The sequence below is a fragment of the Somniosus microcephalus genome, chromosome 17 (assembly GCF_052327205.1).
Source record: "Somniosus microcephalus isolate GS21.2 chromosome 17, FLI_Smic_1.0, whole genome shotgun sequence".
NCBI lineage: Eukaryota > Metazoa > Chordata > Chondrichthyes > Squaliformes > Somniosidae > Somniosus > Somniosus microcephalus.
In genome coordinates this window covers 7,024,496-7,049,429 of record NC_141003.1, presented here as the reverse complement: position 1 = coordinate 7,049,429, position 24,934 = coordinate 7,024,496, and the positions used below count along the sequence as shown (strand labels likewise).

The 24,934-nt window shown below is 59.7% G+C and overlaps 1 protein-coding gene across 1 annotated transcript in view; it reads left to right on the top strand.

Moving 5' to 3' along the window:
- Positions 1–24,934, top strand: part of LOC147105476 (uncharacterized) — a 225,548-nt gene that overhangs the window by 105,838 nt on the left and 94,776 nt on the right. Inside the window, exon 12 of the mRNA XM_086009876.1 lies at positions 15,948–16,101. Coding sequence (XP_085866002.1) covers positions 15,948–16,101 — 154 coding nt within the window. The remainder of the gene's footprint in view (positions 1–15,947; positions 16,102–24,934) is intronic.

The window sequence follows — 24,934 nt, the reverse complement described above, 5'->3', positions numbered from 1 at the left end:
TCACAGCGCCAGGGACCCGGGTTCAAATCCGGCCTCGGCGACTGTCTGTGTGGAGTTTGCACATTCTCCCCGTGTTTGCGTGGGTTTCCTCCGGGTGCTCCGGTTTCCTCCCACAGTCCAAAGATGTGCGGGTTAGGTTGATTGGCTATGATAAATTGACCCTTAGTGTTAGGGGGATTAAATACGTGGGGTTACGGGGATCAGGTGGGATATGTGTTGGTGTAGGCTCGATGGGCCAAAATGGCCTCTATCTGCACTGTGGGGTTTCTGTGATTCTGTGATCAACAAGACCGCCTACTTCCTCATCTGTAACATCACCCGTCTCCGCCCTTGCCTCAGCTCATCCGCTGCTGAAACCCTCATCCATGCCTTTGTTACCTCCAGACTTGACTATTCCAACACACTCCTGGCTGGCCTCCCACATTCCACCCTCCGTAAACTTGAGGTCATCCAAAACTCGGCTGCCGTGTCCTAACTCGCACCAAGTCCCGTTCACCCATCACCCCTGTGCTCGCTGACCTACATTGGCTCCCGGTTAAGCAATGCCTCGATTTTAAAATCCTCATCCTTGTTTTCAAATCCCTCCATGGCTGCGCCCCTCCCTATCTCTGTAATCTCCTTCGACCCTCCGAGATCTCTGCGCTCCTCCAATCGGGCCTCTTGTGCATCCCCAGCTTCCTTCACCCCTCCACTGGCGGCCGTGCCTTCAGCTGCCTAAGCTCTGGAATTCCCTCCCTAAACCTCTCCGCCACCCAACCTCTCTCTTTTTAAGACGCTCCTTGAAACCTACCTCTTTGACCAAGCTTTTGGTCACCTGTCCTAATATCTCCCTTTGGGGGATCGGTGTCAGTTTTTCTATCTGATAACGCTCCTGCGAAGTGCTTTGAGACATTGTATTAGGTAAAAGGTGCTATATCAATGCAATTGTTGTTACAATAAGGTGCTATAGAAATACAAGTTTGTTCCTTCCGTTTGACTCTGCAGTTAAATTGAGAAGGTAGCAGCTACAGAACACTGCCTGTCTTTAGTTTTACAGCCTCTGGGCTTGACAGGCAAGTCTGTGACAGCAAAATCAATTTAGGACACCAGCATTCTTACAGGATGAGTTGATCCCAAACCGCAATCATTTTTTCCATGTCGACAATATATATAATTAGTTCAAAACTCTCAGAAGAGACTGCACCTTAGAATGGTTTATTATGTGTGATTTACAGATCTGCTCCCAGTGAAGCATTAGTTAGTTAGGGCATTCCATTTCAAATATTTGAGGGTTTTAATAAGCCACTGCATCAGCAATAAGCTCAGATCAGAAGTATTCAGCTCCTCCAGTGCCTTAGTGAGGACATGCACCACGTGGTGTGAGACCCCAGCTATACAGGCTGGAAACCTGCAAACTTCCACCTCTTTCCTCACCCATCTGCCGCTGGAAACTTTCTCCGTGCTTTTGCCACCTCTGGACTCACTTATTTCACTGCGCTCCTCCCCTCTCCCACCACCAACTTCTCCAAACTTCAGCTGCCCACCCATCTGCTGCTCGCCCACCACCCACACCCTCGCTCACCGACCTGTTTCCCAATGCACTGAGTTTCTAATCCCTCCATGGCCTCACTCTACCCCAGGTGTGTCAAATATCCAGCCCGCGCAGGCCTGCTCTTGGTGTTGCCTTATGTCCCAAAATGGGCCGCAGATCTCTCGGGCGCTGCTTCTCACAGCCGGTGGAAAACGGTGGTTTTTAAACTTTCCGCCGCTCAGTAACACACTTCTCCCCTCCCCATGACATCATCCCCCCTCCCCATGACATCATCCCCCCTCCCCATGACATCATCGCCCCTCCCGTGACATCATCCCCCCTCCCCATGACACCATCGCACCTCCCCATGACAACATTGCCCCTTCCCGTGACATCATCGCCCCTCCCCATGACATCATACCCCCTCCCCATGACATCATCCCCCCTCCCCGTGACATCATCCCCCCTCCCCATGACATCATCGCCCCCTCCCCGTGACATCATCGCCCCCTCCCCGTGACATCATCCCCCCTCCCCGTGACATCATCGCCCCTCCCCATGACAACATCGCCCCTTCCTGTGACATCATCCCCCCCACCCCGTGACATCATTCCCCCTCCCCGTGACATCATTCCCCCCTCCCCATGACATCATCGCCCCTCCCCGTGACATCATCGCCTCTCCCCGTGACATCGTCTCCCCTTCCCCGTGACATCATCGCCCCCTCCCCGTGACATCGTCGCCCCTCCCCGTGACATCGTCGCCCCTCCCCGTGACATCGTCTCCCCCTCCCCGTGACATCATCGCCCCTCCCCCTGACATCGTCGCCCCTCCCCGTGACATCGTCGCCCCTCCCCGTGACATCGTCGCCCCTCCCCGTGACATCGTCACCCCTCCCCATGACATCGTCTCCCCTCCCCGTGACATCGTCTCCCCCTCCCTGTGACCTCGTCTCCCCCGCCCAGTGACATCGTCGCCCCCTCCCCGTGACATCATCGCCCCTCCCCGTGACATCATCGCCCTCCCCGTGACATCGTCGCCCCTCCCCGTGACATCGTCGCCCCTCTCCATGACATCGTCTCCCCTCCCGTGACATCATCGCCCCCTCCCTGTGACATCGTCCCCCCGTGACTTCGTCGCCTGCTCCCCGTGACATCGTTGCCCCCTCCCCGTGACATCATCGCCCCTCCCGTGACATCATCGCCCCCTCCCCGTGACCTCATCGCCCCCTCCCCGTGACCTCGTCTCCCCTCCCAGTGACCTCGTCGCACCCTCCCCGTGACATCGTCTCCCCCTCCCCGTGACATCATCGCACCCCTCCCCGTGACATGGAATCCCCCTCCTCGTGGCATCATCGTCCCCTCCCCGTGACATCGTCGCCCCCTCCCCGTGACATCGTCTCCCCGTCCCCGTGACATGGTCTCCCCCCGTCCCTGTGACATCATCGCCCCTCCCGTGACGCTTTCGCACCCTCCCCGTGACATCGTCGCCCCTCCCTGTGACATCATCGCCACTCCCCGTGACATCGTCTCCCCTCCCCGTGACATCATCGCCCCCTCACCGTGACATCGTCCCCCCGTGACATCGTCGCCCCCTCCCCGTGACAACGTCGCCCCCCCGTGACATCGTCGCCCCCTCCCCGTGACATCATCGCCCCTCCCGTGACGCTTTCGCCCCCTTTCCGTGACAGAATCTCTCCCCTCCCCATGACATAATCTCTCCCCTCCCCGTGACATCATCGCCCCCTCCCCGTGAAATCATCGCCCCCCTCCCTGTGACTTCATCGTCTCCTCCTCGTGACATCATCGCCCCTCCCCGTGACATCATCTCACCTTCCCTGTGACATCATCGCCCCCTCCCCGTGACATCGTCTCCCCTCCCCGTGACAGCGCCCCCTCCCCGTGACATCATCGTCCCCTCCCCGTGAGATCGTCACCCCCTCCCCGTGACATCATCGCCCCCTCCCCGTGACATCGTCACCCCCCTCCCCGTGACATCATCGCCCCCTCCCCGTGACATCGTCTCCCCCTCCCCGTGAAATCATCGCCCCCTCCCCGTGAAATCATCGCCCCCTCCCCGTGACATCGTCTCCCCTCCCCGTGACATCATCGCCCCTGCCCGTGACATCGTCTACCCGTGACATCGTCCCCCCGTGACATCGTCGCCCCTCCCCGTGACATCGTCGCCCCCTCCCCGTGACATCATCGCCCCTCCCGTGAGGCTATCGCCCCCTCCCCGTGACATCATCTCTCCCCTCCCCGTGACATCATCGCTCCCTCCCCGTGACATCGTCGCCCCTCCCCGTGACATCGCCGCCCCTCCCCGTGACATCGTCGCCCCCTCCCCGTGACATCGTCTCCCCTTCCCCGTGACATCAACGCCCCCTCCCCGTGACATCATCGCCCCCTCCCCGTGACATCATCGCCCCCTCCCGTGACATCATCGCCCCCTCCCCATGACATCATCGCCCTCTCCCCGTGACATCGTCGCCCCCTCCCCGTGACATCATCGCCCCTCCCGTGACGCTTTCGCCCCCTCCCCGTGACATCATCTCCCCCTCCCCGTGACATCATCTCCCCCTCCCCATGACATCTTCGCCCCTCCCCGTGACTTCATCCCCCCTCCCCGTGACATCATCGCCCCTCCCCATGACATCGTCGCCCCTCCCCGTGACATCGTCGCCCCTCCCCGTGACATCGTCGCCCCTCCCCGTGACATCGTCACCCCTCCCCATGACATCGTCTCCCCTCCCCGTGACATCGTCTCCCCCTCCCTGTGACCTCGTCTCCCCCGCCCAGTGACATCGTCGCCCCCTCCCCGTGACATCATCGCCCCTCCCCGTGACATCATCGCCCCTCCCCGTGACATCGTCGCCCCTCCCCGTGACATCGTCGCCCCTCTCCATGACATCGTCTCCCCTCCCCGTGACATCATCGCCCCCTCCCTGTGACATCGTCCCCCCGTGACTTCGTCGCCTGCTCCCCGTGACATCGTTGCCCCCTCCCCGTGACATCATCGCCCCTCCCGTGACATCATCGCCCCCTCCCCGTGACCTCATCGCCCCCTCCCCGTGACCTCGTCTCCCCTCCCAGTGACCTCGTCGCACCCTCCCCGTGACATCGTCTCCCCCTCCCCGTGACATCATCGCACCCCTCCCCGTGACATGGAATCCCCCTCCTCGTGGCATCATCGTCCCCTCCCCGTGACATCGTCGCCCCCTCCCCGTGACATCGTCTCCCCGTCCCCGTGACATGGTCTCCCCCCGTCCCTGTGACATCATCGCCCCTCCCGTGACGCTTTCGCACCCTCCCCGTGACATCGTCGCCCCTCCCTGTGACATCATCGCCACTCCCCGTGACATCGTCTCCCCTCCCCGTGACATCATCGCCCCCTCACCGTGACATCGTCCCCCCGTGACATCGTCGCCCCCTCCCCGTGACAACGTCGCCCCCCCGTGACATCGTCGCCCCCTCCCCGTGACATCATCGCCCCTCCCGTGACGCTTTCGCCCCCTTTCCGTGACAGAATCTCTCCCCTCCCCATGACATAATCTCTCCCCTCCCCGTGACATCATCGCCCCCTCCCCGTGAAATCATCGCCCCCCTCCCTGTGACTTCATCGTCTCCTCCTCGTGACATCATCGCCCCTCCCCGTGACATCATCTCACCTTCCCTGTGACATCATCGCCCCCTCCCCGTGACATCGTCTCCCCTCCCCGTGACAGCGCCCCCTCCCCGTGACATCATCGCCCCCCTCCCCGTGACATCGTCACCCCCCTCCCCGTGACATCATCGCCCCCTCCCCGTGAGGCTATCGCCCCCTCCCCGTGACATCATCTCTCCCCTCCCCGTGACATCATCGCTCCCTCCCCGTGACATCGTCGCCCCTCCCCGTGACATCGCCGCCCCTCCCCGTGACATCGTCGCCCCCTCCCCGTGACATCGTCTCCCCTTCCCCCGTGACATCAACGCCCCCTCCCCCGTGACATCATCGCCCCCTCCCCGTGACATCATCGCCCCCTCCCCGTGACATCATCGCCCCCTCCCCATGACATCATCGCCCTCTCCCCGTGACATCGTCGCCCCCTCCCCGTGACATCATCGCCCCTCCCGTGACGCTTTCGCCCCCTCCCCGTGACATCATCTCCCCCTCCCCGTGACATCATCTCCCCCTCCCCATGACATCTTCGCCCCTCCCCGTGACTTCATCCCCCCTCCCCGTGACATCATCGCCCCTCCCCATGACATCATCTCACCTTCCCTGTGACATCATCGCCCCCTCCCCGTGACATCGTCTCCCCCTCCCCGTGACATCATCGTCCCCTCCCCGTGACATCATCGCCCCCTCCCCGTGAAATCATCGCCCCCCTCCCTGTGACTTCATCGTCTCCTCCTCGTGACATCATCGCCCCTCCCCGTGACATCATCTCACCTTCCCTGTGACATCATCGCCCCCTCCCCGTGACATCGTCTCCCCTCCCCGTGACAGCGCCCCCTCCCCGTGACATCATCGTCCCCTCCCCGTGAGATCGTCACCCCCCTCCCCGTGACATCATCGCCCCCTCCCCGTGACATCGTCACCCCCCTCCCTGTGACATCATCGCCCCCTCCCCGTGACATCGTCTCCCCCTCCCCGTGAAATCATCGCCCCCCTCCCCGTGAAATCATCGCCCCCTCCCCGTGACATCGTCTCCCCTCCCCGTGACATCATCGCCCCTGCCCGTGACATCGTCGCCCCTCCCCGTGACATCGTCGCCCCCTCCCCGTGACATCATCGCCCCTCCCGTGAGGCTATCGCCCCCTCCCCGTGACATCATCTCTCCCCTCCCCGTGACATCATCGCTCCCTCCCCGTGACATCGTCTCCCCTCCCCGTGACATCATCGCCCCTGCCCGTGACATCGTCTACCCGTGACATCGTCCCCCCGTGACATCGTCGCCCCCTCCCCGTGACATCGTCGCCCCCTCCCCGTGACATCATCGCCCCTCCCGTGAGGCTATCGCCCCCTCCCCGTGACATCATCTCTCCCCTCCCCGTGACATCGCCGCCCCTCCCCGTGACATCGTCGCCCCCTCCCCGTGACATCGTCTCCCCTTCCCCGTGACATCAACGCCCCCTCCCCGTGACATCATCGCCCCCTCCCCGTGACATCATCGCCCCCTCCCCGTGACATCATCGCCCCCTCCCCATGACATCATCGCCCTCTGCCCGTGACATCGTCGCCCCCTCCCCGTGACATCATCGCCCCTCCCGTGACGCTTTCGCCCCCTCCCCGTGACATCATCTCCCCCTCCCCGTGACATCATCTCCCCCTCCCCATGACATCTTCGCCCCTCCCCGTGACTTCATCCCCCCTCCCCGTGACATCATCGCCCCTCCCCATGACATCATCTCACCTTCCCTGTGACATCATCGCCCCCTCCCCGTGACATCGTCTCCCCCTCCCCGTGACATCATCGTCCCCTCCCCGTGACATCATCGCCCCCTCCCCGTGAAATCATCGCCCCCCTCCCTGTGACTTCATCGTCTCCTCCTCGTGACATCATCGCCCCTCCCCGTGACATCATCTCACCTTCCCTGTGACATCATCGCCCCCTCCCCGTGAAATCATCGCCCCCCTCCCTGTGACTTCATCGTCTCCTCCTCGTGACATCATCGCCCCTCCCCGTGACATCATCTCACCTTCCCTGTGACATCATCGCCCCCTCCCCGTGACATCGTCGCCCCTCCCCATGACATCGTTGCCCCCTCCCCGTGACATCGTCGCCCCTCCCCATGACAACGTCGCCCCTCCCCGTGATTTCGTCACCCTCTCCCCGTGACATCGTCGCCCCCTCCCCGTGACATCGTCGCCCCTCCCCATGACAACGTCGCCCCTCCCCGTGACGTCGTCTCCCCTTCCCCGTGACATCATCGCCCCCTCCCCGTGGCATCGACGCCCCCTCCCCGTGACATCATCGCCCCCTCCCCGTGACATCATCGCCCCCTCCCCGTGACATCATCGACCCCTCCCCGTGACATCATCGCCCCCCTCCCTGTGACTTCATCGTCTCCTCCTCGTGACATCATCGCCCCTCCCCGTGACATCATCTCACCTTCCCTGTGACATCATCGCCCCCTCCCCGTGAAATCATCGCCCCCCTCCCTGTGACTTCATCGTCTCCTCCTCGTGACATCATCGCCCCTCCCCGGGACATCATCTCACCTTCCCTGTGACATCATCGCCCCCTCCCCGTGACATCGTCGCCCCTCCCCATGACATCGTCGCCCCCTCCCCGTGACATCGTCGCCCCTCCCCATGACAACGTCGCCCCTCCCCGTGATTTCGTCACCCTCTCCCCGTGACATCGTCGCCCCTCCCCATGACATCATCTCACCTTCCCTGTGACATCATCGCCCCCTCCCCGTGACATCGTCGCCCCTCCCCATGACAACGTCGCCCCTCCCCGTGATTTCGTCACCCTCTCCCCATGACAACGTCGCCCCTCCCCGTGACGTCGTCTCCCCTTCCCCGTGACATCATCGCCCCCTCCCCGTGGCATCGACGCCCCCTCCCCGTGACATCATCGCCCCCTCCCCGTGACATCATCGCCCCCTCCCCGTGACATCATCGACCCCTCCCCGTGACATCATCGCCCCCTCCCCGTGACATCATCGCCCCCGCCCCGTGACATCATCGCCCTCTCCCCGTGACATCATCGCCCCCTCCCCATGACATCGTCGCCCCCTCCCCGTGACATCGTCGCCCCCGCCCCGTGACATCGTCGCCCCCCGCCCCGTGAGATCATCGCCCTCTCCCCGTGACATCATCGCCCCCTCCCCATGACATCGTCGCCCCCTCCCCGTGACATCGTCGCCCCCTCCCCGTGACATCATCGCCCCCGCCCCGTGAGATCATCGCCCTCTCCCCGTGACATCATCGCCCCCTCCCCATGACATCATCGCCCCCTCCCCATGACATCGTCGCCCCCTCCCCGTGACATCGTCGCCCCCGCCCCGTGACATCGTCGCCCCCTCCCCATGACATCGTCATCACCCCTCCCCGTGACAGCATCATCGCCCCCTCCCCGTGACATCGTCGCCCCTCCCCGTGACATCGTCGCCCCCTCCCCGTGAGATCGTCGCCCCCTCCCCGTGACATCATCTCCCCCTCCCCGTGACATCATCTCCCCCTCCCCATGACATCTTCGCCCCTCCCCGTGACTTCATCCCCCCTCCCCGTGACATCATCGCCCCTCCCCATGACATCATCTCACCTTCCCTGTGACATCATCGCCCCCTCCCCGTGACATCGTCTCCCCCTCCCCGTGACATCATCGTCCCCTCCCCGTGACATCGTCGCCCCTCCCCATGACAACGTCGCCTCTCCCCGTGACATCGTCGCCCCCGCCCCGTGACATCATCACCCCCGCCCCGTGAGATCATCGCCCTCTCCCCGTGACATCATCGCCCCCTCCCCATGACATCATCGCCCCCTCCCCATGACATCGTCGCCCCCTCCCCGTGACATCGTCGCCCCCGCCCCGTGACATCGTCGCCCCCTCCCCATGACATCGTCATCACCCCTCCCCGTGACAGCATCATCGCCCCCTCCCCGTGACATCGTCGCCCCTCCCCGTGACATCGTCGCCCCCTCCCCGTGACATCGTCGCCCCCGCCCCGTGACATCATCTCCCCCTCCCCGTGACATCATCTCCCCCTCCCCATGACATCTTCGCCCCTCCCCGTGACATCATCCCCCCTCCCCGTGACATCATCGCCCCTCCCCATGACATCATCTCACCTTCCCTGTGACATCATCGCCCCCTCCCCGTGACATCGTCTCCCCCTCCCCGTGACATCATCGCCTCTCCCCGTGACATCATCGTCCCCTCCCCGTGACATCGTCTCCCCCTCCCCGTGACTTCATCGTCCCCTCCCCGTGACATCGTCACCCCCTCCCCATGACAACGTCGCCCCTCCCCGTGATTTCGTCACCCTCTCCCCGTGACATCGTCGCCCCCTCCCCGTGACATCGTCGCCCCCCTCCCCGTGACATCGTCTCCCCTTCCCCGTGACGTCGTCGCCCCTCCCCGTGACATCAACGCCCCCTCCCCGTGACATCATCGCCCCCTCCCCGTGACATCATCGACCCCTCCCCGTGACATCATCGCCCCCTCCCCGTGACATCATCGCCCCCACCCCGTGACATCATCGCCCTCTCCCCGTGACTTCATCGTCCCCTCCCCATGACATCGTCGCCCCTCCCCGTGATTTCGTCACCCTCTCCCCGTGACATCGTCGCCCCCTCCCCGTGACATCGTCGCCCCCCGCCCCGTGAGATCGTCGCCCCCTCCCCGTGACATCATCTCCCCCTCCCCGTGACATCATCTCCCCCTCCCCATGACATCTTCGCCCCTCCCCGTGACTTCATCCCCCCTCCCCGTGACATCATCGCCCCTCCCCATGACATCATCTCACCTTCCCTGTGACATCATCGCCCCCTCCCCGTGACATCGTCTCCCCCTCCCCGTGACATCATCGTCCCCTCCCCGTGACATCGTCGCCCCTCCCCATGACAACGTCGCCTCTCCCCGTGACATCGTCGCCCCCGCCCCGTGACATCATCACCCCCGCCCCGTGAGATCATCGCCCTCTCCCCGTGACATCATCGCCCCCTCCCCATGACATCATCGCCCCCTCCCCATGACATCGTCGCCCCCTCCCCGTGACATCGTCGCCCCCGCCCCGTGACATCGTCGCCCCCTCCCCATGACATCGTCATCACCCCTCCCCGTGACAGCATCATCGCCCCCTCCCCGTGACATCGTCGCCCCTCCCCGTGACATCGTCGCCCCCTCCCCGTGACATCGTCGCCCCCGCCCCGTGACATCATCTCCCCCTCCCCGTGACATCATCTCCCCCTCCCCATGACATCTTCGCCCCTCCCCGTGACATCATCCCCCCTCCCCGTGACATCATCGCCCCTCCCCATGACATCATCTCACCTTCCCTGTGACATCATCGCCCCCTCCCCGTGACATCGTCTCCCCCTCCCCGTGACATCATCGCCTCTCCCCGTGACATCATCGTCCCCTCCCCGTGACATCGTCTCCCCCTCCCCGTGACTTCATCGTCCCCTCCCCGTGACATCGTCACCCCCTCCCCATGACAACGTCGCCCCTCCCCGTGATTTCGTCACCCTCTCCCCGTGACATCGTCGCCCCCTCCCCGTGACATCGTCGCCCCCTCCCCGTGACATCGTCTCCCCTTCCCCGTGACGTCGTCGCCCCTCCCCGTGACATCAACGCCCCCTCCCCGTGACATCATCGCCCCCTCCCCGTGACATCATCGACCCCTCCCCGTGACATCATCGCCCCCTCCCCGTGACATCATCGCCCCCACCCCGTGACATCATCGCCCTCTCCCCGTGACTTCATCGTCCCCTCCCCATGACATCGTCGCCCCTCCCCGTGATTTCGTCACCCTCTCCCCGTGACATCGTCGCCCCCTCCCCGTGACATCGTCGCCCCCTCCCCGTGACATCGTCGCCCCCTCCCCGTGACATCGTCTCCCCTTCCCCGTGACATCGTCTCCCCTTCCCCGTGACATCTTCGCCCCTCCCCGTGACATCATCCCCCCTCCCCGTGACGTCGTCTCCCCTTCCCCGTGACATCGTCGCCCCCTCCCCGTGACATCATCGCCCCCTCCCCGTGACATCGTCGCCCCTCCCCGTGACATCGACGCCCCCTCCCCGTGACATCATCGCCCCCTCCCCGTGACATCATCGCCCCCTCCCCGTGACATCATCGACCCCTCCCCGTGACATCATCGCCCCCTCCCCGTGACATCATCGCCCCCGCCCCGTGACATCATCGCCCCCTCCCCGTGACATCATCGCCCCCTCCCCGTGACATCATCGACCCCTCCCCGTGACATCATCGCCCCCTCCCCGTGACATCATCGCCCCCGCCCCGTGACATCATCGCCCCCGCCCCGTGACATCATCGCCCTCTCCCCGTGACATCATCGCCCCCTCCCCATGACATCGTCATCACCCCGCCCCGTGACATCATCGCCCCCTCCCCGTGACATCGTCGCCCCTCCCCGTGACATCGTCGCCCCCTCCCCGTGACATCGTCGCCCCCGCCCCGTGACATCGTCGCCCCCTCCCCGTGACATCATCTCCCCCTCCCCGTGACATCATCTCCCCCTCCCCATGACATCTTCGCCCCTCCCCGTGACATCATCGCCCCTCCCCGTGATCTCATCGCCCCTCCCCGTGATCTCATCGCCCCTCCTCGTGACCTCATCGCCCCCTCCCCGTGACATCGTCGCCCCCTCCCCGTGACATCGTCTCCCCTCCCCGTGACATCATCGCCTCTCCCGTGACATCGTCTCCCCTCCCCGTGACATCGTCTCCCCTCCCCGTGACATCATCGCCTCTCCCGTGACATCGTCTCCCCTCCCCGTGACATCGTCTCCTCCCTCCCCGTGACATCGTCTCCTCCCTCCCCATGACATCATCACCCCTCCACGTGACATCATCGCCCCACCCCGTGACATCATCCCCCCTCCCCGTGACATCATCGCCCCTCCTGTTACCACATCGCCCCTCCCCGTGACATCGTCTCCCCCTCCCCGTGACATCGTCTCCCCCTGCCCGTGACATCATCTCCCCCTCCCCGTGACATCGTCTCCCCCTCCCCGTGACATCATCGACCCCTCCCCGTGACATCATCGCCCCCTCCCCGTGACATCATCGCCCCCTCCCCGTGACATCATCGCCCCCGCCCCGTGACATCATCGCCCTCTCCCCGTGACATCATCGCCCCCTCCCCATGACATCGTCATCACCCCTCCCCGTGACAGCATCATCGCCCCCTCCCCGTGACATCGTCGCCCCTCCCCGTGACATCGTCGCCCCCTCCCCGTGACATCGTCGCCCCCCGCCCCGTGACATCGTCGCCCCCTCCCCGTGACATCATCTCCCCCTCCCCATGACATCTTCGCCCCTCCCCGTGACATCATCGCCCCTCCCCGTGATCTCATCGCCCCTCCCCGTGATCTCATCGCCCCTCCTCGTGACATCATCGCCCTCTCCCCGTGACATCATCGCCCCCTCCCCATGACATCGTCATCACCCCTCCCCGTGACAGCATCATCGCCCCCTCCCCGTGACATCGTCGCCCCTCCCCGTGACATCGTCGCCCCCTCCCCGTGACATCGTCGCCCCCGCCCCGTGACATCGTCGCCCCCTCCCCGTGACATCATCTCCCCCTCCCCATGACATCTTCGCCCCTCCCCGTGACATCATCGCCCCTCCCCGTGATCTCATCGCCCCTCCCCGTGATCTCATCGCCCCTCCTCGTGACCTTATCGCCCCCTCCCCGTGACATCGTCTCCCCTCCCCGTGACATCATTGCCTCTCCCGTGACATCGTCTCCCCTCCCCGTGACATCATTGCCTCTCCCGTGACATCGTCTCCCCTCCCCGTGACATCGTCTCCCCTCCCCGTGACATCATCGCCTCTCCCGCCCCCTCCCTGTGACATCATCGCCCCCTCCCCGTGACATTGTCGCCCCCTCCCCGTGACATCGTCTCCTCCCTCCCCGTGACATCGTCTCCTCCCTCCCCGTGACATCGTCTCCTCCCTCCCCGTGACATCGTCTCCTCCCTCCCCGTGACATCATCACCCCTCCGCGTGACATCATCGCCCCACCCCGTGACATCATCCCCCCTCCCCGTGACATCATCGCCCCTCCTGTTACCACATCGCCCCTCCCCGTGACATCGTCTCCCCCTGCCCGTGACATCGTTGCCCCCTCCCCGTGACATCATCGCCCCTCCCCGTGAACTCATCGCCCCTCCTCGTGACCTCATCGCCCCCTCCCCTCCCCGTGACATCGTCTCCCCCTCCCTGTGACATCATCGCCCCCCTCCCCGTGACATCATCGCCCCCTCCCCGTGACATCGTCGCCCCCCTCCCCGTGACATCGTCGCCCCCCTCCCCGTGACATCATCGCCCCTCCCCGTGACATCGTCGCCCCCTCCCCGTGACATCATCGCCCCACCCCGTGACCTCATCGCCCCCTCCCCGTGACATCGTCGCCCCCTCCCCGTGACATCGTCACCCCTCCCCGTGACATCATCGCCCCCTCCCCGTGACATCGTCGCCCCCCTCCCCGTGACATCGTCGCCCCCCTCCCCGTGACATCATCGCCCCTCCCCGTGACATCGTCGCCCCCTCCCCGTGACATCATCGCCCCACCCCGTGACCTCATCGCCCCTCCCCGTGACATCGTCTCCCCCTCCCCGTGACATCATCGCCCCCTCCCCGTGACATCGTCGCCCCCTCCACGTGACATCGTCGCCCGCTCCCCGTGACATCATCGCCCCCTCCCCGTGACATCATCGCCCCTCCCCGTGATCTCATCGCCCCTCCTCGTGACCTCATCGTCCCCACCCCGTGACATCGTCTCCTCCCTCCCCGTGACATCGTCTCCTCCCTCCCCGTGACATCGTCTCCTCCCTCCCCGTGACATCGTCTCCTCCCTCCCCGTGACATCGTCTCCTCCCTCCCCGTGACATCATCACCCCTCCGCGTGACATCATCGCCCCACCCCGTGACATCATCCCCCCTCCCCGTGACATCATCGCCCCTCCCGTTACTACATCGCCCCTCCCCGTGACATCGTCTCCCCCTCCCCGTGACATCATCTCCCCCTGCCCGTGACATCGTCGCCCCCTGCCCGTGACATCGTCGCCTCTCCCGTGACCACATCGCCCCTCCCCGTGACATCATCGGCCCTCCCCGTGACATCGTCGCCCCCCTCCTCGTGACATCGTCTCCCCCTCCCTGTGACATCGTACCCCCTCCCCATGACATCATCGCCCCCTCCCCGTGACATCGTCTCCCCCCCCGTGACATCGTCTCCCCTCCCCGTGACATCATCGCCTCTCCCCGTGACATCATCGCCCCCTCCCCGTGAAATCGTCTCCCCTTCCCCGTGACATCGTCGCCCCTCCCCGTGACATCATCGCCTCTCCCCGTGACATCATCGCCCCCTCCGCGTGACATCATCGCCCCTCCGCGTGACATCATCGCCCCTTCCCGTGACATCACCACCCCCTCCCCGTGACATCGTCGCCCCTCCCGTGACCACATAGCCCCTCCCCCTGACATCATCGTCCCCTCCCCGTGACATTGTCTCGCCCTCCCCGTGACATCGTCTCCCCCTCTCTGTGACATCATCGCCCCTCCCCGTGACATCGTCTCCCCTCCCCGTGACATCGTCTCCCCTCCCCGTGACATCATCGCCTCTCCCCGTGACATCATCGCCCCCTCCCTGTGACATCATCGCCCCCACCCCGTGACATCATCTCCTCTCCCCGTGACATCATCTCCTCTCCCCGTGACATCATCGGCCCCTCCCCGTGACATCGTCGCCCCCTCCCCGTGACATCGTCGCCCCCCTCCCCGTGACATCGTCGCCCCCCTCCCCGTGACATCGTCTCCCCCTCCCCGTGACATCATCGTCCCCGCCCCGTGACACTGTCTCCCCCTCCCCGTGACATCTTCTCCCCCTCCCTGTGACATCATCGCCCCCTCCCCGTGACAGCGTCTCCCCTCCCCGTGACATCAACGCCCCCTCCCCGTGACATCATCGCCTCTCCCCGTGACATCATTGCCTCTCCCCGTGAGATCATCGCCCCCTCCCCGTGACATCATCGGCCCCTCCCCATGACATCGTCGGCCCCTCCCCATGACATCGTCTCCCCCCTCCCCGTGACATCATCGCCCCCTCCCCGTGACATCATCGCCTCTCCCCGTGACATCGCCCCCTCCCCGTGACATCATCACCCCCTCCCCGTGACATCATCACCCCCTCCCCGTGACATCATCTCCCCTCCCCGTGACATCATCGGCCCCTCCCCGTGACATCGTCGCCCCCCTCCCCGTGACATCGTCTCCCCCTCCCAGTGACATCATCGGCCCCTCCCCATGACATCATCGCCCCTCCCCGTGACATCGTCTGCCCCCTCCCCGTGAAATCGTCTCCCCCTCCCCGTGACATCGTCGCCCCTCCCCGTGACATCGTCGCCCCCCCTCCTCGTGACATCGTCTCCCCCTCCCCGTGACATCGTCGCCCCTCCCCGTGACATCATCGCCCCCTCCCCGTGACTTCGTCTCCCCCTCCCCGTGACATCGTCTCCCCTCCTCGTGGCCTCGAACCCCCCTCCCCGTGACATCGTCTCCCCCTCCTCGTGACCTCGAACTCCCCTCCCCGTGACATCGTCGCCCCTCCCCGTGACATCGTCACCCCTCCCCGTGACCTCGAACCCCCCTCCCCGTCATCGAGCTGAAACGTTACCTCTGTTTCTCTCCCCACGGATGCTGCCTGAGCTGCTGAGTATTTATTTCAAGTAAAGGCTCATTCTGTTTTCTACCTTAACAGCATTTCAAGAAGCATACCAGTACACTGAGATCAGCCGAATCTTTCAGGGGGAAGGCCACTGTTACTGAGATCACCATTCATTATCTGCAGGGGCTGCACAGGAAGATAAAGGGCATTGTTGACAACTGGATGGAGTATTACAGAAGTGAAACCGGTAAGTCATTGGAACAAAAACTCCAGACAGAATTGTGAGTGTTTCTGAACTGCTGCATATAGCTTTTGTAGGTGCATTTGGAGTCAATGGGTAGATTTTGACTTTATGCAGTAGTCTATAGCGGGTGATTGTGAGTCAGCGGCCCATTTTGTATCTCTCCCATTGACGTCAATGGAAATAAAAATGGAGAGAGTTGTAAAGCAGGCTGCCGATTGGCTATCGCCTGATTTGCACTGACGCACAAAGTGAAGATTTACCCCAATGAATTTGTCAGCAAGTTTCTCTGCAGGCGCTACTCGAATGTAGCTTCAAAACCACCGCAAATCCTCTTGGGAGTTGCTACATGATTTGACCTCAAACAAGTTCTGAGCCACAATCTGTAAAAACGAGCTGCCGATCGCCAAAGTTAGGTTCAAGGATGTGTCAACTTGGTACTTTGCTGCAAGCTGTACAATCCTGAAGTGTCAATTATTGTGGAAACTTAAAAAAATTCTTCCCCTCTTTTTCGTTCTCCTCTACCTTTTTTTCCCCCTATTCGTTCATGGGATCTGGGTGTCACTGGCAAGGCCGGCATTTGTTGCCCTTGAGAAGGTGGTGGTGAGTTGCCTTCTTGAACCGCTGCAGTCCGTGTGGTGAAGGTGCTCCCACAGTGCTGTTAGGGAGGGAGTTCCAGGATTTGACCCAGCAACGATGAAGGAATGGCGATCTATTTCTGAGTCAGGATGGTGTGTGACGTGGAGGGGAACTTGGAGGTAGTGGTGTCCCCATGTACCTGCCGCCCTTGTCCTTTCAGATGGTAGATGTCGCGGGTTTGGGAGGTGCTGCCGAAGAAGCCTTGGCGAGTTGCTGCAGTGCATCTTGTAGATGGTACACACTGCAGCCACGGTGCGCCAGTGGTGGAGGGAGTGAATGTTTAAGGTGGTGGATGGGGTGCCAGTCAAGCAGGCTGCTTTGTCCTGGATGGTGTCGAGCTTCTTGAGTGTTGTTGGAGCTGCACTCATCCAGGCAAGTGGAGAGTATTCCATCACACTCCTTACTTGTGCCTTGTAGATGGTGGAAAGGCTTTGGGGAGTTAGGAGCACTCGCTGCAGAATACCCAGCCTCTGACCTGCTCTTGTTGCCACAGTATTTATGTGGCTGGTCCAGTTAAGTTTCTGGTCAATGGTGACCCACAGGATATTGATGGTGGGGGATTCAGCGATGGTAATGCCGTTGAATGTCAAGGGGCAGTGTTTAGACTCTCGCTTGTTGGAGATAGTCATTGCCTGGCACTTCTGTGGTGCGAATGTTCTTCTTCTTAGGCAGTCCCTTGGAACCGAGGATGACTTGCTTCCACATTAAAAATGAGTTCTTAGGTGACTGATGAGTCCAATGCGGGACCTACAGTCTCTGTCACAGGTGGGGCAGACGGTGGTTGAAGGGGCGGGTGAGTGGGGTGCTTGGGTTGACGTGCGCTCCTTGTGCTGTTTGCGCTTGGCTTCCGCTTGCTCCCGGCGAAGAGACTCGAGGTGTTCGGCGCCTTCCCGGATGCTTCTCCACCACTTTGTGCGGTCTTGGGCCAGGGATTCCCAGGTGTTGGTGGGGAGGTTGCACTTTTTCAAGGAGGCTTTGAGGGTGTCCTTGAAGCGTTTCCTCTGCCCACATGGTTCTCTCTTCCCGTGTTGGAGCTCTGAGTAGAGCGCTTATTTTGGGAGTCTCGTATCGGGCATGCGGACAATGTGACCCATCCATCGGAGTTGATCGAGCGTGGTCAAAGCTTCGATGCTGGGGATGTTGGCCTGAGCAAGAACACTGACGTTTGTGCGCCTATCCTGCCAATGGATTTGCAGGATCTTGCGGAGGCAGCGTTGGTGGTACCTCTCCAGTGCTTTGAGATGCCTGCTGTACATGGTCCATGTCTCTGAAGCATACAGGAGGGCGGGTATCACTGCTGCTCTGTAGACCGTGAGCTTGGTGCCGGGTTTGAGGTCCTGGTCTTCAAACACTCTCTTCCTCAGGCGATCGAAGGCTGCACTGGCTCACTGAAGGCAGTGTTGGACTTAGTCATCGACGTCTGCCCTTGTTGACAGTAGGCTCCCGAGGTATGGAAAGTGGTCCACGTTGTCCAAGGCCTCGTCATGGATTTTGATAATCGGGGAGCAGTAGTGTGTGGCGGGGGCAGGTTGGTAAAGGACTTTTGCCTTGCGGATGTTTAGTGTAAGGCCCATGCTCTCGTACACTTTGGTGAAGGTGTTGATGATGGTTTGGAGTTCGCCCTCCGAGTGTGCGCAGACGCAAGCGTCATCAGCATACTGTAATTCGACGACAGAGGATGGGACGACCTTGGATCTGGACTGGAGGCGACGGAGGTTGAACAGTTTCCCGTTTGTTCTGTAGATTAGCTCCACTCCAGCAGGGAGCTTACTGAGGGTGAAATGGAGCATTGCAGCAAGGAAGATCGAGAAGAGCATTGGTGTGATGACACAGCCTTGCTTGACTCCGGTCCATACGTGAATTGGGTCTGTGGTGGATCCGTTGGTCAGGATCATGGCTTGCATGTTGTCGTGAAGCAGGCGGAGGATGGTGACAAACCTTTGAGGGCAGCCGATGAGTACCTCTCCATTCTTGGCCCGGAGTGGGGAAGGGCCTTGGGTGCTTGGGCCGTGGATGGTCTTGACTACGCTAAAGAATCCACGCACGTCGTGGTTGTCGGCTAGCTGTTGGATCTCCCGCACTTTCTCCACATACCATCTGTTCTTTAGGTCGTGAGTTTTTTGTTGTACGTCGGCCTTCAGGCGTCTGTAGAGCTGCTTTCTTGCTCTCGAGTTGTGTTGCTGTTTCCAGATCAGGAATGCCTTGCATTTGCGGCTTATTAGTTCCTGGATCTCCTGGTTGTTCTCGTCGAACCAGTCTTGGTGTTTCCTGGTCGAATGACCGAGCGTCTCTTCACAGGTGCTGATTATGGAGGCCTTGAGTTCAGACCAGGCGCTGTGGACACTCTGTGTCTCTGAATCACTGGGAGTCGTCAGGTTGGTTGTGAGGCGCAGGCTGAATCGGGCTTTCTTAGTGGGGTCTTTGAGTGCTCCAGCGTTGATTTTCCTGCGGCATTGCTTCTGTTGCCGCCGCTGTTTTGGGGCTACGTTGATGGAGATGACAGAGTGGATTAGGCGGTGGTCTGTCCAGCAGTCGTCGGCTCCTGTCATGGCGTGGGTGATGCAGATGTCCTTGCGGGCCCTCGCTCAGACGATGACATAGTCCAGCAGATGCCAGTACTTGGAGCGAGGGTGTTGCCATGAAGCCTTGTACTTTTGTCTCTCTGATGGAACAAGGTGTTGGTTGTGACAAGGCCATGTTCTAAGCATTTCGTCAGGAGGAGGATACCGCTGGAGTAGGCTTTCCCTACCCCCTCTCTGCCGATCATACCTCCCCAGAGGTCTGTGTCCTTTCCAACTCTGGCGTTAAAGTCGCCAAGGAGGATCAGCTTGTCGCCCGTTGGGACTCGGGACAGGGATTGTTTGAGGCTGGAGTAGAATTCCTCTTTGGTCTCGAATGTTACCTGACACTTATCAGCCCAAGCCTGAATATTGTCCAGGTCTTGTTTCATGCGGACATGGACTGCTTTATTATCTGAGGAGATGTGAATGGCACTGAACACTGTGCAGTCATTAGCGAACATCCCCACTTCTGACCTTATGATAGAGGGAAGGTCATTGATGAAGCAGCTGAAGATGGTTGGGCCTAGGACACTGCCCTGAGGAACTCCTGCAGCGATGTCCTGGGGCTGTAATGATTGACCTCCAACCATCACAACCAACTTCCTTTGTGCTAGGTATGACTCCAGCCAGTGGAGAGTTTTCCCCCCGATTCCCATTGACTTCAGTTTTACTAGGGCTCCTTGATGCCACACTCGATCAAATGCTGCCTTGATGTCAAGGGCAGTCACTCTCACCTCACCTCTGGAATTTAGCTCTTTTGTCCATGTTTGGACCAAGGCCGTAACGAGGTCTGGAGCCAAGTGGTCCTGGCGGAACCCAAACTGGGCATCACTGAGCAGGTTATTGGTGAGTAAGTGCTGCTTGATGGCACTGTCAATGACACCTTATATCACTTTGCTGATGATTGATGGGGCGGTAATTGGCCGGATTGGATTTGTCCTGCTTTTTGTGGACAGGACATACCTGGGCAGTTTTCCACATTGTCGGATAGACGCCAGTGTTGTAGCTGTACTGGAACAGCTTGGCTAGAGGCGCGGCTAGTTCTGGAGCACAAGGCTTCAGCACGAAAGCCGGGATGTTGTCGGGGCCCATAGCCTTTGCTGTATCCAGTGCGCTCAGCCGTTTCTTGAAATCACGTGGAGTGAATCAAATTGGCTGAAGACTGGCTTCTGTGATGGTGGGAACCTCAGGAGGAGGCCGATATGGATCATCCACTCGGCACTTCTGGCTGAAGATGGTTGCAAATGCTTCAGCCTTGTCTTTTGCACTCACGTGCTGGGCTCCACCATCATTGAGGATGAGGATGTTCATTGAGCCTCCTCCTCCCGTTAGTTGTTTAATGGTCCAACACCATTCACGACTGGATGTGGCAGGACTGCAGAGCTTTGATCTGATCCGTTGATTGTGGGATCGCTTAGCCCTATCTATAGCATGCTGTTTCCGCTGTTTAACATGCATGTAGTCCTGTGTTGCAGCTTCCCCAGGTTGGCACCTCATTTTTAGGTACGCCTGGTGCTGCTCCTGGCATGCTCTTCTACACTCCTTATTGAACCAGGGTTGGTCCCCTGGCTTGATGGTAATGGTAGAGTGAGGGATATGCCGGGCCATGAGGTTACAGATTGTGGTGGAATACAATTCTGCTGCTGCTGATGGCCCACAGTGCCTCATGGGTGCCCAGTTTTGAGCTGCTAGATCTATTATGAATATATCCCATTTAGTATGATGGTAGTGCCACACAATACGATGGAGGGTGTCCTCAGTGTGAAGACGGGACTTCGTCTCCACAATGACTGTGCGGTGGTCACTGTTACCAATGCTGTCATGGACAGTTGCATCTGCAACAGGTAGATTGGTGAGGACGAGGTCAAGTAGGTTTTTCCCCCTTGTTGGTTCTCTCACCACCTGTCGCAGGCCCAGACTGGCAGCTATGTCCTTCAGGACTCTGCCAGCTTGGTCAGTAGTGGTGCTACCAAGCCACTCTTGGTGATGGACATTGAAGTCCCCCACCCAGAGTACATTCTCTGCCCTTGCTACTCTCAGTGCTTCTTCCAAGTGGTGTTCAACATGGAGAAGTACTGATTCATCAGCTGAGGGAGGGCGGTAGGTGGTAATCAGCAGGAGGTTTCCTTGCTCATGCTTGACCTGAAGCCATGAGACTTCATGAGGTCCAGAGTCAATGGTGAGTCTTATGTTCATTAATAAATAGACATTCTTATTATGAACACAGCTAGCTTTTGCTAGTTACTTTATTGAGCACATGTGGACTAGGTACAGTATCTGTAGAGGCTTCCATCTTGACTGCTGCCTTGTGGGTAGCCTAGTGCCTCATGGGTAATGTAGTCTTAATATACATACAGCTGGGTAGTGTAGTCTTATACATACAGCTATATACAGCTCTACGCAGCTCTACGGCTCCACCTAGTGTCCACTATAGAATGACATGTTATTGATCACTACAGTGAGGACTCCCAGGGCCACTCCTTCCCAACTGTATACCACTGTGCCGCCACCTCTGGTGGGTCTGTCCTGCCGGTGGGACAGGACATACCCAGGATGGTGATGGAGGAGTTTGGGACGTTGGCTCTCCCAATTTTGGCACAAGTCTCCAGATGATGGTGAAGAGGACTTTGCAGGGTCGACTGGGCTGGGTGTGCCGTTGCCGTGTCCGTAGCCGGTGCCGAGGTCGATGCCAGGTGGTCCGTCCGGTTTTATTATTCTTGGTCTTTTGTAGCGGTTTGTTACAACTGAGTGTCTCGCTGGGCCATTTCAGGGGGCAGTTAAGAGTCAACCACATTGCTGTGGGTTTGGAGTCACATATAAGCCAGACCGGGTAAGGACGGCAGATTTCCTTCCCTAAAGGACATTCGTGAACCAGATGGGTTTTTACGACAATCTGATAGTTTCATGGTCACCATTACTGATTTATTTAATTAACTGAATGTAAATTCCACAGCTGCCGTGGTGGGATTTGAACCCCCGTCTCCAGGCCTCTGTATTACTCGTCCAATAACATGCTACCGTTTCTCTTCAGCATTTCCGAATACCCACCCCAAGCACCAAACAATAGACCTCTTTAGCCAACTGGTAGATGGTGTATGAGAACTAGCAAGTTAGGATACACTTAAGATAAATCTGGCGAGAAGGATATGTCGATAGGGTGAGATGAAGAGTGGTGAGAGGAGGCTCGTGTGGAGCATAAACACCGGCATAGCTGGGCTCAATGGCCTGTTTCTGTGCTGTAAATTCTATGTGATAATGCTTTGATAATGTGAGTGCGCATAGTTAAAGCTCACTAAGGGACAATGGCGCTTTGGATTTTATAATTAGGGGAATAGAGTACAAGAGTGAAGAGGCAATGATAGATTTATACAGGCAATGGTTGGGCCTTGGTCAGAGCACTGTGTGCAGATTTAGGTACCCCAATATAGAAAGGACCTTAAAGCCATAGATGTCGATTCACCAGGGTGATGCCAGAGATATTATTGGGAGACACTTGAAACTATTTCCATTGGAGCAGACAAGGTTAGGAGGAGATTTAATGTGGATTTTTACATTTGTAAAAAGTTTGATGGCATGAATAGGGGAATCTTGGTGGTTCATCAATTTAAAATTGTCACCAAGAAAGCAGTAGACGGGGCTTTAAATTAATGAAGGGGAGGGGGGGTGGGAGGATTCAGGAAAGAGTCAATTTAAAAGCAGCGAGAGAAATGTCAAGGCTCTGGAGCAGAGCAGAGTTTTGGGTAAAAATAAGCAGAGTGGGTCAGGAAGGGACAGAGAGAGTAACAAAGGTAATAAGACATCAGGGATAACAGAAATAAATCAAAGCTAAAAGCACTATATCTGAATGTGCGAAGCATTCGCAACAAAATAGATGAATTAATAGCGCAGATAGAAATGAGCAGCTTTGATCTAATAGCCATTACGGAGACGTGGTTGCAAAGTGACCAAGGTTGGGAACTAAATATTCCAGGATACTTAACTTTTAGAAGAGATTGGCAAAATGGAAAAGGAGGAGGGGTAGCCCTGATAGTAAAGGATGGGATAAAGACTAGAGAGAAAGGATCTTAGCTCAGAAAATCAAGAAGTAGAATCACTTTGGGTGGAGTGAAGAAACAGCAATGGCATAAAACATTGGTGGGAGTTGTTTATAGGCCCCCAAACAGTCGTCGTAGTGTCATAGGGCTAGATTTTCAGTTGCTTGCGCCAGCAGTTAGCGCCTTAAGAGAAGTGAATTCCGGGCGCTATGCGTGTAGCGCCCGGGCGCAGCGCAGTTTGTGCCTCGCCCCAAATTAAGTTGGCCGTTAGCGCCGGCGCAAAGTTTAGTGCCCGCCCGGATGCGCGCGCAGAAAATGACGTCACATCCTCGTGCAACGCCCTTTGGCCGCCCCGATTCCAAACTTCAGTCGGACCGCCCCATTGTACGGCTGGCGGCCGGAGCGTTTGAAAAAAGGAACGCAACACAACCAGCGCGGGCCCCGGGGGGCGCAAATTAAAGGGGACGTGCCCTCCAGTATAAAGGCCAGCCATTTTTCAGCAAACACTCTAGTGCAACGCATTTCTGGACACACAACAAGGAGGATAGCTAACTGGTTTCAAGCAGCAACAGCTCAAGTATTTTTGGACTCAGGCCAGAGCGCTGCAAGTGGCCTTTTGGAAATTTGAGTGTTTGCCAGGATTTGATGGGGGTTGCATGGGGTGCCAACGCGGAGCTGCAGCGCCATGTCCGTAGGGCTCGCAGACGCATTGTGAGAGGGGCAGCCCTGGCTAGAGGCAGAGGGGGCTACAGGCGTCGGCCACGTAGGCCTTACCCAGTCAGGCTATACCGCCAGCAGCGCTCCTACCTAAACATGAGTGCCTTGCGATGTGTTAGAAGGCTCCAATTCCGAAAGGAGGTGATTGCAGAGATCTGCCACCTGCTTCGCAGAGATCTGCGGCCAAAGCTCAGGTGCAGGACGTCTCTGTCGGTGGAAGTGAAGGTGACGGTGGCATTGAACTTCTATGCCACTGGCTCCTTCCAATCCGCTGCTGGGGACATAGCAAACATCTCCCAGTACGGCGCGCATCGCTGCATCCGCCAGGTGACCGAAGCACTGTTCAGAAGGAGAAGCCAATTCATCTCCTTCCCCATGGCCCTGGAGAGCCAGCATCAGCGCGCATTGGGATTTGCCAGACTCGGGGACTTCCCCTTGGTGCAGGGCGCCATTGACTGTACGCATGTGGCTTTGCGGGCCCCTCTGGAGCATGGCGAGCAGTATCACAACAGGAAGGGCTACCATTCTCTGAATGTGCAGCTGGTGTGTGACCACAAGCAGTGCATCATGGCAGTCAATGCCAGCTTTCCAGGCAGCAGCCACGATGCCTTTATCCTGCGGCAGAGTACTGTGCATGACATGTTCGAGGCACAGCCTCCCCCAAGAGGATGGCTACTCGGGGACAAAGGCTATCCTTTGTGTACCTGGCTCATGACCCCGCTCCGCGCGCCCAGGACCGCTGCTGAAGAGGCTTACAACGAGAGCCATCAAACCACCCGCAACATCATCGAGCAAACTATTGGGGTCCTCAAGCAGCGGTTCCGCTGCCTTGATCGCTCCGGAGGAGCTCTGCAGTATTCGCCGGACCGGGTCTCCCAATTTGTGGTG